This window comes from Danio aesculapii, chromosome 19 (genome assembly GCF_903798145.1).
Source record: "Danio aesculapii chromosome 19, fDanAes4.1, whole genome shotgun sequence".
Classification (NCBI taxonomy): Eukaryota; Metazoa; Chordata; class Actinopteri; order Cypriniformes; family Danionidae; genus Danio; species Danio aesculapii.
The window spans coordinates 49,015,959-49,033,300 of NC_079453.1; the positions used below are offsets into that span (position 1 = coordinate 49,015,959).

At 32.8% G+C, this 17,342-nt stretch overlaps 1 protein-coding gene across 1 annotated transcript in view; it reads left to right on the forward strand.

Moving 5' to 3' along the window:
• slc30a8 (solute carrier family 30 member 8) overlaps positions 1 to 17,342 on the forward strand; it is a 58,571-nt gene that overhangs the window by 23,968 nt on the left and 17,261 nt on the right. Inside the window, exons 8-9 of the mRNA XM_056479207.1 lie at positions 12,376 to 12,476; positions 17,121 to 17,269. Of these exons, the coding sequence (XP_056335182.1) occupies positions 12,376 to 12,476; positions 17,121 to 17,269 (250 nt within the window). The remainder of the gene's footprint in view (positions 1 to 12,375; positions 12,477 to 17,120; positions 17,270 to 17,342) is intronic.

Below are 17,342 nucleotides of genomic sequence, written 5' to 3' on the forward strand. Positions count from 1 at the left end.
CATATAAAACACAATACATAGAAATACTACCCTATGACAGAACAGCAGAACACAGATGGACAAATGCACACAATTTGGCTGATCAGGTAATGCATAAATAAAGTAATATATCTTATATTGTTTTAAAAAAAGCATTGTCCTGACAAATAATATAGTTTGAGCACATTATTAAGAAAATTGCAGATTATAAATAGTAAATATCAATTACACTCAATCTTTAATTATTATTATTGATGGGTCACTGTATTTGCAAACTAAATAATCTTGTCAAAAGTAAAAACAAGATTATTTTGCTTACCCCATTGACAGAAACAGGAAAACTCACTTCATTTTGACGTATTATTTCTGAAAACAGGACAATATTTTCTACTTGTCTACAAAATGCTTCTTGATTTAAGAATTTTTAGATATTTGGACTAGAAACAAGACAAAAATGAAGCAAGAAAAGCATTTTTTGCAGTGCAATTAAAAATAATCTCACTTCGAGTCTGTATGTTTCTAGTCTAAATATCTAAATATTCTTAAATCAAGATGCATTTTTAATAAATATAAAATATTTTGTTGTTTTCAGAAATAATATTCAAGGTTAAATGACATTTTTTCTTAAAACAAGCAAAATAATATCATGTCAAAAGGAAAAACAAGATTATTTTGCTTACTGCATTGGCAGAGACAGGAAAACTCACTTTATTTTGACATATTATTTCTGAAAACAAGACAATATTTTCTACTTATCTACAAAATGCTTCTTGATTTAAGAATTTTTAGATATTTGGACTAGAAACAAGACAAAAAATGTAAGAAAAGCAGTTTTTGCAGTGCGCTTCAAAAAACTAATCTTACTAAGAGTTTTTGTCTGTTCTAGTCCAAATATAATGCAAGAAATATTGCATCAACATTAAGTATAACATATAGTTGTGTTTTCAGAAATAATATGTCAGTATTGAGTGAGTTTTTCTTGGAAAAACTGGATTATTTTGCTCTCCGTATTGGTAGAGAAAGGAAAAATCACTTCATTTAGACATATTATTTCTTAAATCAAGACAAAAATGTTTGCTTGTCAAGAAAATGCTTGTCAAGAAAATGATATTTGGACTAGAAACAGGACAAAAACTCAAGTTAAAAAAGCATTTTTTTGCAGTGCAATTAAAAAAATTACTTAGAGTTTTGTTCTTGTTCATATATCTAAATATGCTTAAATTAAGAAGCATTTTCTTAATAAATATAAAATATATTTTTGTTTTCAGAAATAATACGTCAAAATTAACTGAATTTTCCTTAAAAACAAGCAAAATAATAAAATGTCAAAAGGAAAAACAAGATTATTTTGCTTACCCCATTGACAGAGACAGGAAAACTCTCTTCATTTTGACATATTTCTGAAAACAACTAAATATTTTTGGATGGTCTATAAAATGCTTCTTGATTTAAGAATTTTTAGATATTTGGACTAGAAACAAGACAAAAATGAAGTAAGAAAAGCATTTTTTGCAGTGCAATTAAAAATAATCTCACTTTGAGTGTGTTTGTTTCTAGTCTAAATATCTAAATATTCTTAAATTAAGATGCATTTTTTAATAAATATAAAATATTTTATTGTTTTCAGAAATAATATGTCAGTGTTAAATGAAATTTCCCTAAAACAAGCAAAATAATATCATGTCAAAAGGAAAAACAAGATTATTTTGCTTACCGCATTGGCAGAGACAGGAAAACTCACTTCATTTTCACATATTATTTCTGAAAACAGGACAATATTTTCTACTTGTCTATAAAATGCTTCTTGATTTAAGAATTTTTAGATATTTGGACTAGAAACGAGACAAAAATGAAGTAAGAAAAGCAGTTTTTGCAGTGCGCTTCAAAAAAACTAATCTTACTCAGAGTTTTGTCTGTTCTAGTCCAAATGTAATGCAAGAAATAATGCATCAACATCAAGTATAACATATAGTTGTGTTTTCAGAAATAATATGTCAGTATTGAGTGAGTTTTACTTGGAAAAACTGGATTATTTTGCTCTCCGTATTGGTAGAGACAGGAAAAAATCACTTTATTTAGACATATTATTTCTTAAATCAAGACAAAAATGTTTGCTTGTCAAGAGAATGCTTTTTAATTCAAGAGTTTTTAGATATTTGGACTAGAAACAAGACAAAAACTCAAGTTAAAAAAGCATTTTTTGCAGTGCAATTAAAATAATCTCACTTTGAGTGTGTTTGTTTCTAGTCTAAATATCTAAATATTCTTAAATTAAGATGCATTTTTTATAAATATTAAATATTTTATTGTTTTCAGAAATAATATGTCAAGGTTAAATGACATTTTTTCTTAAAACAAGCAAAATAACATCATGTCAAAAGGAAAAACAAGATTATTTTGCTCACCTCATTGGCAGAGACAGGAAAACTCACTTTATTTTGACATATTATTTCTGAAAACAGGACAATATTTTCTACTTATCTACAAAATGCTTCTTGATTTAAGAATTTTTAGATATTTGGACTAGAAACAAGACAAAAAATGTAAGAAAAGCAGTTTTTGCAGTGCGCTTCAAAAAAACTAATCTTACTCAGAGTTTTTGTCTGTTCTAGTCCAAATATAATGCAAGAAATAATGCATCAACATTAAGTATAACATATAGTTGTGTTTTCAGAAATAATATGTCAGTATTGAGTATGTTTTTCTTGGAAAAACTGGATTATTTTGCTCTCCGTATTGGTAGAGACAGGAAAAAATCACTTTATTTAGACATATTATTTCTTAAATCAAGACAAAAATGTTTGCTTGTCAAGAAAATGATATTTGGACTAGAAACAAGACAAAAACTCAAGTTAAAAAAGCATTTTTTTGCAGTGCAATTAAAAAAATTACTTAGAGTTTTGTTCTTGTTCAAATATCTAAATATGCGTAAATTAAGAAGCATTTTCTTAATAAATATAAAATATATTTTTGTTTTCAGAAATAATACGTCAAAATTAACTGAATTTTCCTGCTTACCTCATTGACAGAGACAGGAAAAGTCCCCTCATTTTGACATATTTCTGAAAACAACTAAATATTTTTTGCTGGTCTAGAAAATGCTTCTTGATTTAAGAATTTTTAGATATTTGGACTAGAAACAAGACAAAAATGAAGTAAGAAAAGCATTTTTTGCAGTGCAATTAAAATAATCTCACTTCGAGTCTGTATGTTTCTAGTCTAAATATCTAAATATTCTTAAATTAAGATGCATTTTTTAAAATAAATATAAAATATTTTGTTGTTTTCAGAAAAGATATGCCAATGTTAAATGACATTTTCCTTAAAACAAGCAAAATAATATCATGTCAAAAGGAAAAACAAGATTATTTTGCTTACCTCATTGGCAGAGACAGGAAAACTCACTTCATTTTCACATATTATTTCTGAAAAAATAGACAATATATTTTGCTTGTCTAAAAAATGCTGCTTGATTTAAGAATTTTTAGATATTTGGACTAGAAAGGAGACAAAAAAAATCTGAAAAGCATGTTTTGCAGTGAGTGCACTTCAAAAAACATTTTCTTAGAGTTTTTGTGTTTGTTTCTAATCCAAATATCTAAATATGCTAAAATCAAGATGCATTTTTAAAATAAGTTTAAAATAAAGTTTTGTTTTCAGAAATAATACGTCAATGTTAAGTGAGTTTTTCCTTAAAACAAGCAAAATAACATCATGTCAAAAGGAAAAGCGAGATTATTTTGCTTACCGCATTGGCAGAGACAGGAAAACTCACTTTATTTTGACATTATTTCTGAAAACAGGACAGTATGTTTTGCTTGTCTAGAAAATGCTTCTTGATTTAACTTGATATTTGGACTAGAACAATGAAAAAACTAAGTAAAATAAGCATTTTTTTGCAGTGCAATTTAAAAAAAATCTTACTTAGAGTTTTTGTGTTTGTTTCTGGTCCAAATATCTAAATATTCTTAAATCAAGAAGCATTTTTAATAAGTATACAATTTAGTTTTCAGAAATAATACGTAAAAATGATGACTTTTTCCTTAAAACAAGCTAAATAATCTGCATGTGAGGTAAAATAATATAAATTCAAACTGAAAACAAGATTATTTAGCTTGTTTTAAGGAAAAACTCACGTAAATTTGACTCATTATTTCTGAAAACAAAACTACATTTTTATCTGCTTGATTTCATAATCTTTAGATATTCGGACTAGAAATACGCTGAAAAGCATTGTTTGCAGCCCACCTGTGATAATACTTGACATTTTACAATGGTTTGGTTGGATAATACCCATGTGTAGCTTCTCTTGATGGTAGATCTCCACACATGTGATGGTCTTTTGATATTTTTTGCAGTGATTATCAATTTCATCGCAGGATCCTATAAAAACAGCTGCAGTATTTTAGTGCGGCGACCGTAACAATGTTCATAAAGAGATGACGGTCACTTTACAATAAAGGTACATTAGTTTATGTATTTACTGACATGAACAAACAATGAATTATACATTTATAAAAGTATTTATTAATCTTTGATACCATTTAATGAAAATACACTGCTTTTCTTACTAAAGGTGTCTTGTTTTTAGTTTGAATATCTAAAAACTCTTAAATCAAGAAGATTTTTCTAGACAAGTTGAAAATATTGTATGTTTTCAGAAAAAAAACAAATAATAATTAAGTGAGTTTTTCCTTAAAACAAACAAAATAATAAAAACATTAAAGTCTTTGTATTATTAAATTGTTGTATATATGTTTTAAATCTGAAACTCTTTTGCTAGTTTTAATAATTAATATTTAATGTTTGTTTCAAACCAAAAACAAGATTATTTGCTTGTTTTAAGGAAATTAAAAGATATTTTTTGTCTGAAAAAAGACAGATCACCTAATTTTGATGTATTATTTCTTAAAACAGGACAATAGGTTTTACTTGTCTAGAAAATCCTTCTTGATTTAAGAATTTTTAATTATTTGGACTAGAAATGAGACAAAATCAGTGTACAGTGGCTCAGTATCACTGTGCATTATTTAATGTTAATTAATAAGCACACATTTGGATTTTAATGCATTAATTAATGTTGAATTGTGATTATTAAATGCTGTAAGTAATGCTGTAGTATTGTTCATTCTTAGTTCATGTTTGTAAATATACTAACTAACATTAATGAACTTTTATTTTAAAGTCTGACTGAACTATATTTTCTTTTCTGTGTTTTTCCTTTCCAAAATGCTGAGTTTGCCTCCTAATATTCTGATTTTAATCTCCTTAGGTTCATGATCAAAACACTAGATGCCTCAAAATATTCATCAAGCAGTTTTTGTCTTTTGTTTTTAGTCCAAATATCTAAACCGTCTTAAATCAACAAGCATTTTCTAGACAAGCAAAAATAGTTGTATGTTTAAAAAAAAATGGTAATAATTAAGTGAGTTTTCCTCTTAAAATAAACAAAATAATAAAAACAAATAATAGCAAAATAATAATAAAAAAAATTCTTACCCCACTGACATATTTTTATTATTAAATTGTTATAATTAATAATAAAAAATTAAAATATACGTTATTATTATTAATTATTTTAAAGTATTTATTATTAAAACAAACAAAAAAATCAGATTTTGATTAATGTTTAATATTAAATATTTAAAAATTATTGTGTAATATGTTTAATATTGTCTCAATCTCCAGTGATCTAGCCCATGCAGATTCCTTGATTGAATCTTGTGGTTCATTTAATGGCGGATTTGTAGTTCTGTGCAATACTGTGTGTTTACCAGCGATCTGCACAGGCTGGTGATCGTGACAAATATATTGTACATTATAATAATTTAATAATAATCTGCCAGCGGTGTAAGCATAATCAAGTTTATTTTGCTTACCACTGGCAGATCATTTAGCTTGTTTTAAGGACAAGCTTGTTTTTTCTGAAATCTTGATTGTCTAGAAAAGGTTTCTTGAGTTTGAGCTTAATTTTGAGATATTTGCACTATAGATACAAGACAAAACCTCACAATAGGAAAACCTATTGTTCTCAGTCGTCATCTTATCCTCTTGGTCTATAGACGATGCTTTACGACGGCTCTGGGTTTGCAGCGTTTGTGTTTTTGTGCGTTTTACTGTGACGGAAAGAAAATACTTGTTACGACCGTTTTCTTTGTAGGATCTAAAGAGACACTCTTTGCCTGTGAAACCACACCTTTTAACTTATTTAGTTGCAATGCAAGTGTACATTTTAACATCAGCCTTTGTAAATAATGTGTCTGAGCCAAATAAAGCTGAAGGCAAAGAATAAAAACAAATCTACTTATTTTCTTATATTAAACTCAAAGGTCAGCCGTGCATGTCGCTGTTATTAACTGTTTATTTTCTTAGTATTTGAGTCAATGAGTAAATGTTTTCGATTTTATATACATAGACAGCAAATAAATGCAAGTGTCAAAACATGTTTCAAAGTACTTTTGTGAAAATAAAATGTCCAAATGTGGGTGAAATAATCTGTCGTCATTCTGCATAACAGATATATTTAAATATAAGTGAAACATCATAATTATTCTCACCTGTGTTTATTAAGTGGGCATCCCTGATCGGTTTATTATATTTTTAATAATTAAAAATTCCTGCTGATAAATGAGTTAAACTTAGTGATTTGAAGACAAAATATAAAGTTTGGAAAATTAAAATAAATAATGAACAACATATTTTATTTAAAGTGTTTTAATTTGTCCTGATGGGGAAGAAAGGGGATTTAAGTGACTTTGAACGTGGCATGGTTGTTGCTGCCAGACGGGCTGGTCTGAGTATTTCAGAAACTGCTGATCTACTGGGATTTTCACGCACAACCATCTCTAGGGTTTACAGAGAATGGTCTGACAAAGAGGAAATATCCAGTGAGCGGCAGTTCTGTGGGAGCAAATGCCTTGTTGATGCCAGAGGTCAGAGGAGAATGGCCAGACTGGTTCCAGCTAATAGAAAGGCAACAGTAACTCAAATAAGCACTCGTTACAACCGAAGTCTGCAGAAGAGCATCTCTGAACACACAACACGTCCAACCTTGAGGCGGATGGGCTACAGCAGCAGAAGACCACACCGGGTGCCACTCCTGTCAGCTAAGAACAGGAAACTGAGGCTACAATTCACACAGGCTCACCAAAACTGGACAATAGAAGATTGGAGAAACGTTGCCTGGTCTGATGAGTCTCCATTTCTGCTGCCACATTCAGATGGTCGGGTCAGAATTTGTCAACAACAACATGAAAGCATGGATCCATCCTGCCTTGTATCAGCGGTTCAGGCTGCTGGTGGTGGTGTAATGGTGTGGGGGATATTTTCTTGGCACACTTTGGGCCCATTAGTACCAATTGAGCATCATGTCAACGCCACAGCCTACCTGAGTATTGTTGCTGACCATGTCCATCCCTTTATGACCACAGTGTACCCATCTTCTGACGGCTACTTTCAGCAGGATAACGCACCATGTCATAAAGCGTGAATCATCTCAGACTGGTTTCTTGAACATGATAATGAGTTCATTGAACTTAAATGGCCTCCACAGTCACCAGAGCTTAATCCAATAGAGCACCTTTGGGATGTGGTGGAACAGGAGATTGGCATCATGGATGTGCAGCCGACAAATCTGCAGCAGCTGTGTGATGCTATCATGTCAATATGGAGCATAATCTCTGAGGAATATTTCCAGTAGCTTGTTGAATCTACGCCACGAAGGATTAAGGCAGTTCTGTAGGCAAAAGGGGGTCCAACCAGGTACTAGTATGGTGTACCTAATAAAGTGGCCGGTGAGTGTATTTTATTTTATTTTTTTTGTGTTTTCTGTGTGTATCTTTTGTAAATCCGTAATTATTATAAAAGTTAATTTTTAAAAATAATATATGGTTAATATATTTGCACTGTACACTGTTTCCCCCACAGTCCAAACACATGCTCTATAGGGGAATTGGGCAAGCTAAATTGGCCGTAGTGTGTGTGTGTGTGTGTGTGAGAATGTGAGAGTGGGTGTTTCCCAGTACTGGGTTGCAGCTGGAAGGGCATCCGCTGTGTAAAACATATGCTGAAATAGTTGGCGATTCATTCCACTGTGGCGACCCCTGATGAATTAGGGACTAAGCCGGAGGAAAACAAATGAATGAAAAAGGTCAAAATTATAACTACCACAATTTTAAAAGTTGTTGACAATTTTTAAAACGTCCCTTAAGAAAAACTTACCATGCCACAATTATAGAAGTCATTAAAAATAAAAGTTGTAGATACCCCACCGGTTATTAAACAGTCCACGCATCCCAAATACTGATGTCCATGTGTTTTATTTATTGAACACAGTGAAAACTAAAAAGATAAACAAACAAACCACACGAACACAATCAAAAGGACATCAAAATAAACAAATAACATACAAACAATGTTTTGCTTACCGTGTTGGCCTGATAACAGCAGTAGAATAGTCAGGAGCATTAAACAGGTGCCTGCATTGAGATCTCACTATGCCGTCCATAGCTACTGTTGCAGGTTAAATCAATCAAGGAGGATCATGTGACCTCTGACTCAAGCCAACCGGAAACAAGGAAATTTATAACAAACATACACAATACTCTTTCAAATAATGACATACAAAAACAATAAACTACCAAAAACACAAGCTGATCGATCAGCGTCAGCTACAAAAGTCAAACAAGCCGAAATTATGATTTTAAATGTCAGAATGAAATTAAAAGGCAAAAATATGACAGTTCTGAACTGAAAAGTTGAAATTGTGAAATGTTAAATCATAATTATAATGTAAAACACAATTATTGAATAAAAAAATGGACATTAACACAAAAAAATGACGGAAAAAGCCAATATTCAGACATGGGTCAAAATTATGTGATAAAAAAGTCTTATTTATTCATTTTCCTTCAGCTTAGTCCCTTATTTATCAGGGGTCGCCACAGCGGAATGAACCGCCAACTATTCCAGCATATGGTTTAAACAGCGGATGCCCTTCCAGTTGCAACTCAGTACTGGGAAACACCAATGCACACTCATTCACACACACACTCATACACTACGGCCAATTTGTTTAATCCATTCCCTTATAGCGCATGTGTTTGGGCTGTGAGGGAAACCGGAGCACCTGGAGGAAACTCACCGGAGGGAAGAACATGCAAACTCCACACAGAAATGCCAACTGACCCAACCGGGACTCAAACCAGCGACCTTTTTGTTGAGAGGCGGCAGTGCTAAGGTCTTTATTATAATTGGGACATTTTAAATCTCATAATTATAACTTCGCAATCATTTTCCTTTTTCCCTAAGCTTCCTCCCTTTATTCATCAAGGGTAACCACAGCGGAATGAACCGCTAACTGTTCCAGCATATGTTTTACACAGTGGATGCTCTTATGTTATGAAAACATAACAGCACATGTCATTATTTAAACTTTGTTATATTGTCTACTTTTTAATATTAAAATTATGATCTTTAAATGTCACAATGATGTTTTTAAAGTCAAAATCATGACAGAGTTCAGTCAAAAGTCATATTGATCATATAAAACATCATAATTATTGGATAAACAGTTTAAATGAAGCCATTCAGAAATATTCAGACATGGGTCAATATTATGAGATAAAAAGACTGTCATAATTAGGACGTTTTAATATTTGTTTCCCAGTACTGGGTCGCGGCTGGAAAGACACCTGCTGTGTAAAACATATGCTGGAATAGTTAGTGGTTCATTCCGCTGTGGCGACCCCTGATGAAAAAAGGGACTAAGCTGAAGGAAAATGAATGAATAACTCAACTCTTTTTAGCAGCTTTTTATTTTTTAAAGTGATTTAATATGTCCTAAAAGTATTACATTTGTTAAAAACACCTTATTCAATTCAATTCACCTTTATTTGTGTAGCGCTTTTACAGTGTAGATTGTGTCAAAGCAGCTTCACATAGAGGATCATAGTAAATTAAACAGTGTAGTTCAGTTTTCAGTGTTTAAGTTCAGTTCAGTTGAGCTCAGTTCAGTGTGGTTTAATAATCACTACTGAGAGTCCAAACACTGAAGAGCAAATCCATCGATGCGCAGCTCTACAGATCCCGAACCATGCAAGCCAGTGGCGACAGCGGAGAGGAACAAACTTCACCAATTGGCGAAAGTGAAGAAATAAAAAACCTGGAGAGAAACCAGGCTCAGTTGGGCACGACCATTTCTCCACTGGCCAAACGTCTTGTGCCGAGCTGAAGTGCCGGAGGCTGGAAGCTGGACCTCAGCAAAGACTCATACCTTATGACCTCTAAGGGTATGGAATGATGCTCAGTGTTCACTAAAAGTCCCGAATCTTTCTTATTTTTCCCTTATCTGGGGAAACAAAGATTTTAAACCAGTGAAAAAAAATATTTTGGCTTTAAACAGTGGGCATTAAAAGGTATGAGAAAAATGGGGGACTTAAAAGGAGATAAACTGATGTCCTTTAAAGACCTTAATTAAAAATGTGGAATCCTAATGATGCATTTTTTTAATTACTTACAAATTCGCAGCTATATAAATGTCAAGCAAAACTACTCACAAGCTAGACCTCTACAAACTGAATTAGAAAAAATATGTTTCAACAGAATCCTATGGCAAATTATATTTGATTGTTTTATAGCAAATTGGTCAATGGCTCTAAAGAAACATCAGAATCTGAGAAAGATTCTTGGTGTACAGATTTACAATATGACCTGACAGATTTAGAATGGAGACAAATATGTGTAAAGCCCAGAACTTGTCAATTAATACTAGATTTAAAATGATCCAATATAACTGGACAATGCGCACCTATATCACTCCTGAAAAACTACACAAGTTTAACCCAAACATCCCAGATGGCAAAGCATAAAGGAACATTCTTTCAGTGTATCTGGGAATGTGATGTGGATTTTCTGGCAAAACGTAATCACATTAATCTGCTCAATTATTTTAAAACCAATTCCAGTCACACCTGAAATGGGCTTTGGGTTTATTTCCTGTAAGTTTGTCATGACCAGGTTATCAAACTAAATTGATTGATATGTGTCTTGTTACTGCAAGGCGTTTGACAGCACTCTATTTGAAGAACATCCATTGACCACTGGCTGAAAGATTTGACACATCACATTACACTGGAAAGAATCACTTACAGTATAAAGGACAAATTAAAGGAGTACCATAAAATTTGGGATCTGTTTATACAATTTTTGGAACATAACCATACAATGGCACATACAAATACCTCTCAAGCTACTGGTTAATTGATTGATATGTGTATTTTTGTTTGTGGAATACAGCATATGTTTTTCTTGGCCTCAGCCCATGTTTAACAATACATTTACCTGTTCAACTGAATCGAGATGCTTTGGGGAGGGAGGGGGGAAGAATTACAGTGTAAAAAAGTGTATATTTTATGTTAAATTTCAAGTGTTTTTTCTACAATAATTTTTTTTTTAAATATATATATATATATATATATATATATATATATATATATATATATATATATATATATATATATATATATATTTCATGTCAGTTTTAGGTTTAAGTTTAATTAATTTTTCTATAGATTATAGTTTGTATAGAGGCCAATTCCCACGTATATTCAGGAAAAAAACATTTTTAATCAAGAATAAATGTAAACATCAATACAATCCGAATGAAAATGAAAAATTCTGGCTTGAAATGTCAGATTATTTCATCTTTATATTCGTCAGGTCTTTTTGCGACCTGCTTTTTGAGAACACACTGTAGTCTACAGCACTGAAGTGATTAAATTAGTTAAACTTAAACCTAATCAGCTTATTGAATGTGTCGGAGCTCTTCAAGGACGTGTTAATTGATCGCTTTTCTTGCATTTCTTTTTCAGTCTGGATCTGCAAACAGCTGAAGGTTTGCACACGGTTCACAGTCACAAGGCTCCAGATAAATCCGCTTTTTTCACTGAGCACCAAATATTACACTAATGCATGCTTTATATCACAGGAAAATGAGAATATAGCATGCATTATAGCCTACTCTTGATACATACACTATATTTAAAATAAAACAAATGCAGTTTTAACAGTCACCACAGAAGATTCATGTTGAGTAAGTTAATTATGCGAAAACATTTAAATGCATTGTCATTTAATGCATCTAAAAGGTGGTGTTTTGTCCACCAGGTTGTCTCCTGATGGGATGATCTTAAAGGTGATTTTGGGAAGAAAAGCATGTCATGGTTTGATCAGAAGTGTTTGCACACGGTTCTCAGTCACAAGGCTTCAAATAACAGCGCTTTTGCACTGAGCCTTTAATATCAGCACTGGACCTGCGGGGACGCGCACAGCATCGCTATTGTCCTTGTTTTAACAGTTTTTAGTCGCTATAGTGTGTTTTTAAAAGTTTATATATAATTAAACACCATTACAAGTGATATTATGTTCACGAAAAAACCCGAAAAGATCCATTTGGTGTCGGAAAACAGTGCAAAGATGTACACCATCATGTCAGAAAGGTAAACAGACTGTTTCTTTATTTTATGCTAATTGTGATTAAGTATTAATTCAGCAATATGCTATTGATTGAACTGTTGTTAGATTTTGAGTGTTTTATTAATTGATAGTACAGTGAAAATAATGTTTTTTTACTCGTTTTATTAATGAGTGAGGGTCTTAGTGGTGTGCAAACTTTGCACTGCGCCCTAAACGTCAACATCTGACTGCCTGCTAATTCATTTGACCGTTGTTTGCTAACACAACTTTAGCTAAACAATACACAACCGCAGGTTTAACAACACAATGGTTTGTTATGTTCAGTAACAATATAATTTATTAGCTATGTAGGCTAGTTTCAATGAATGAAACAATAGCATATTCATCTGAAACACCAATAATACAAAGGTTATAGTTTACAAAACTCATCAAACTTTAAGAGATGCGCACTAATGAGGGTACTAAACTCCATCAGCTGACTGAGTGATGATGGAGGAGGAGGAGAAAAGGACAAAAGGGAACATTAAAGCTATTTATTTGTTCATTCAAACCACATATATGTTTTTTCATCAGTTTACTACAGCTTTAGAAACTGACACGTCTATTGAGCTTTATAAATGACAATCGTGGATTAAAAGTCACGTGACTCGCCTGCTATTAGCTGTAAAAACACCACAAATCCTCAATAATCAACCACACTTTTAAAGCAAGCAGCAAAAACCACAACCTATCTGTGTGTTTTTAAAGCAACCTTAATAAGATGCCCAAAGTTTACTTGAATCAATGAGTCAACTATCATTGATTCGCGAATCACTTTGATTCATTCGGATCGCTCTTTTCTAACCGAGTCATTTAAGAAAAGAAATGCTTTGGTCGTTGCCTTATATGTGATGTTATAATTGTTTTAAATGTTTTAATTATTACATACTTCAGCATTCTTATTTTTATACTATGAAAGTCAAAATTATGCCAAAAAATTTACAATAAAATAGAAAGTAAATATTTTATAAGAATATAGTATAGCATTGTTTCCACTGTAAATTTAGGTAAAATTATGCTTTTAAAAGACATATTTATGCGATTACTGTGACATTTATCATTTAAATGTCACAATTAAGTCCTATGATATACCAAGTGGTAATTTTGAAACTGAGAAAGGTCAAAATATAACAAAAAAATGTATAGGTCTATAATGGTTAAACATAATATTTATGTAAAAATTTTGACATTTTTGGCACAATTTTCTAGTCAGTAAAGTTTGGAAGTTGGATTCAGGGTCACAATTATGACCCTGAATTCATTGCAATGTAAAAAGTTGAAATGATGAATTTAAAAGTCAAAATTGTGACGCATAAAGTTCAGATATGAGATGAAAAGCTGAAATCATGACACATCAAGTTATAAATATTATATAAAACATAATTACTGGAAATAAAGGGCCTAAGACAAAAAGAAAATGAATGAATGAATAATTACTGGATAAAAAGTTGAAATGAAGACTTGAAAAATAACATAAAAAGCCAACATTCAGACATGGGGCAAAATATGAAAAGGCAAAAAACAACAGTTTTGCAACTTAGCGTCATCATTTAACTTGATATAATTTTGACATTTTATCTCATAGTTATTGCTTTGTAATAATTTCCCAATTTACATATCAGAATTTCAATCTCATACGTGTAATGTGAACGGGAGACGCTGACAACGGGGTTGAGGATCCAAATGCAAGGTTATTTCAAGAAAGGTCAGGCAAGCAATGGTCAACACAAGGGCGAACAGACGTATACAGACAAATTCAGAGTTGTAGTCATAAACCGGTGGATGGTCAATGCAGGCAGCAGAAAGGAATAAACAATAAAACAAAGCGAGGGTCAAACACAGCAAGACAAGGCAAGGGGAATGCACCATAATCTTCACAATAACAGTTAAACAAGACTTGTCTGTGTGTGTGCTGTTTTTATAGCCCATTTGTAGTCCGTTTGATTAGTCCTGAACAGCTTCAGCTGTGTGTGTTTGCAATCAAAAATGAACCGGAACAGGAGTGAGGATACAGGTATGATGTAATTTGTAGTTCATTTGGTGGCATATTTGTAGTTCTCCAGCATCTGCATGGGCTAAATCGCTGGTGATTGTGACAATAAGTAACAATTTTGATAAAATATGAAATTATTCGTCAAAATCACATATTCATTACATATTTAAAAACCTAGAATTTTCATCTCTAAAAAGTTTTTTTTCAAACAAATCAATTCATATTCAGGGCAACACAGTGGCTCAGTAGTTAGCACTGTTGCCTCACAGCACGAAGGTCGCAGGTTCGAGTCCCGGCTGGGTCAGTTGGAGAGTTTCTACATATGTTGGCGTGGGTTTCCCCCACAGTCCAAACACATGCGCTATAGATGAATTGATTAACCAAATTTTCCCTAGTGTGTTTGTGTGAATGTGTGTATGGGTGTTTCCCAATACTGGGTTGCAGCTGCAAGGACATCCGCTGTGTAAAACATATGCTGGATAAGTTGGTGGTTCATTCTGATGTGGCAACCCCAGATGAATAAAGGGACTAAGGCTAAGCTGAAAAGAAAATAAATGAATGAATTTATAATTAAGACACTATAAGTCAAAATGACATATTTTAACATCTAGAATTTTCATCTGTATTTCTGACAGATTTTTCTTTTCAAACAAATCTATTCAAGTTAACTGCCTAAATAGGCTACTCTGTTTTAAACAAAAATGTATTAGTGTGGACATGGCTTAAAGACTGCCTGAATCGGAAGCTGCAACCATTTTTTTTCCATATTGTCACGCAGTTCCTAGAGAAACAGAATATTCAATGAGAAAAGAGTGGGCGTGGCTTGTATTTTTTTTACTGTGAGCTGATTGGATGTAGTAAAGTAGGTGTTTCATTCAGAAAGATGAGGGAAAAGGGTTTGGAGAGAGTTATTACAACCTAACAGACTCCTCCTCACCATTTCTGTTTGTTTCATAGCGATGTCAAAACTGAGAGCAGGAGGGGCGTGGTTAAGTATGCTAGCCACACCCAAAGCCTCAGACAGACTAATGGTTGTTGCTAAAAAAGATATGGTTGTGGCCGGAAGTTAATGAGAATTATTTATATTATTTATAAAATTTCTTAATAATTGTGTTTTATTAACATCTACTCACACCCAAACCCTAAACCCAACCATCACAGTAATGTAAAAACAGTAATTATACAGAGAAGTATTTATATTATTTATTAAATTTCCCATTTATTGTATTTTATTAATGTCTATCCCCCACCTCAAGCCTAAACCCAACCATCACAGCACTGTAAAATATTAATTATTATTATACAGTGTCACAAAAATTATGTTATTGTTATGTGTTTATGATGTTTAAATAGGATGCTGTAACATTTAGGTGAGACAAATGTAATATGTGTGACAGATGTGACAGATCAAAGATGAGGCAGGAATCGATTCTGAATTTAAGCATTTTTTACTCATTGGTTTAAACAAAAGATGTAACAATAATAAGAAGAAATTAACATTTACAATATTCCTTTTGAATGAAAACAATAAGTGTAAGTCAAACAAAAAAAAACTAACAAAACAAAACAATCCTTAAGTCTAACGTCTAAACTAGGCGACAACAATTCATTCATTCGATTGCTTTTTGGCTTAGTTCCTTTATTAATCAGGGGTCGCCACAGCGGAATGAACCGCCAACTTATCCAGCACATTTTTCTTCACAGTGGATGCCCTTCCAGCCGCAACCCAGCATTGGGAATCACCCATACACACTCATTCACACACATACACTACGGACCATTTAGCTTATTCAATTCCCCTATAGCGCATGTGTTTGGACTGTGGAGGAAACCAGAGCACCCGGAGGAAACCCACACCAACAACATGCAAACTCCACACAGAAACGCCAACTGACCCAGCCGGGGCTCGAACCAGCAACCTTCTAAATAAATAATAAAAATGAAACCCAATATCTTTAGTGGGCAAGACACCCGATTTAAAATAATTAAACTACAAAACTCAAAATGACACTGATGACAAAACTCTCAAGCTAATCTAACAAAAACAAGCTAAATTAAAACAAACCTAACAAGAAGGTCACAAGGCTCAGTGTAGAATCACACAACAACCATCAAAGCAGTTACTTAAAGCCAACAAAGTTTAACAAGTAATCTCGAATTACAACAGTAAAACTGAGATAATAAATCCCCAAATAAGCGTGCAGCACAAAGGTACATCGAGGCAGAGCGCACACCACACTCTGATCTGGCAGATCTTTAAATCCTCGCGGCTCGTCCGGGGATTGGTGGAACTGGCACCGTCATAACGATGATGGACAGTTAACTGAACCAATAAGCAACCTAAGAGTGGAGTGGGTAGCGGAGAGTGGAGGGTGAGGAAAATAAATACACAAAACTAACATGGAACATAACAGCTATATTGATGCGTCTATCCACAGCTGCATCCTATTTAAACCATCTAAATAAACAGGAAGTGCGTTCTCAGATTTCAATTTTTGTTTACCCCAAAACTAGAAATGTGAGCGAACAAAATCAATACGGTTAGTTTTGATTTCATCTGTACTTTAAGACACACTTCTCCAAGAGAACAGCAGTTGGTTTTCTGACATTAATATCTGTATTTCTGCATCTTCAGCATGCCTTCAGTTGATATGAAGGACGGTAAACACTGCCATGATAATAACCGTGCTTTGGAGGATCGAGAGCGGGAGAAGAAGATCGCCAAGAAGCGTCTGTACATCGTTTCTGCTGTGTGTCTGGTGTTTATGGTGGGAGAGATTTTAGGTTTGTGACCCTCAATGCTGATTTACGGCCATGCATGTTTTTACACTTTTATTTTTAATGGTGAATAATCCAG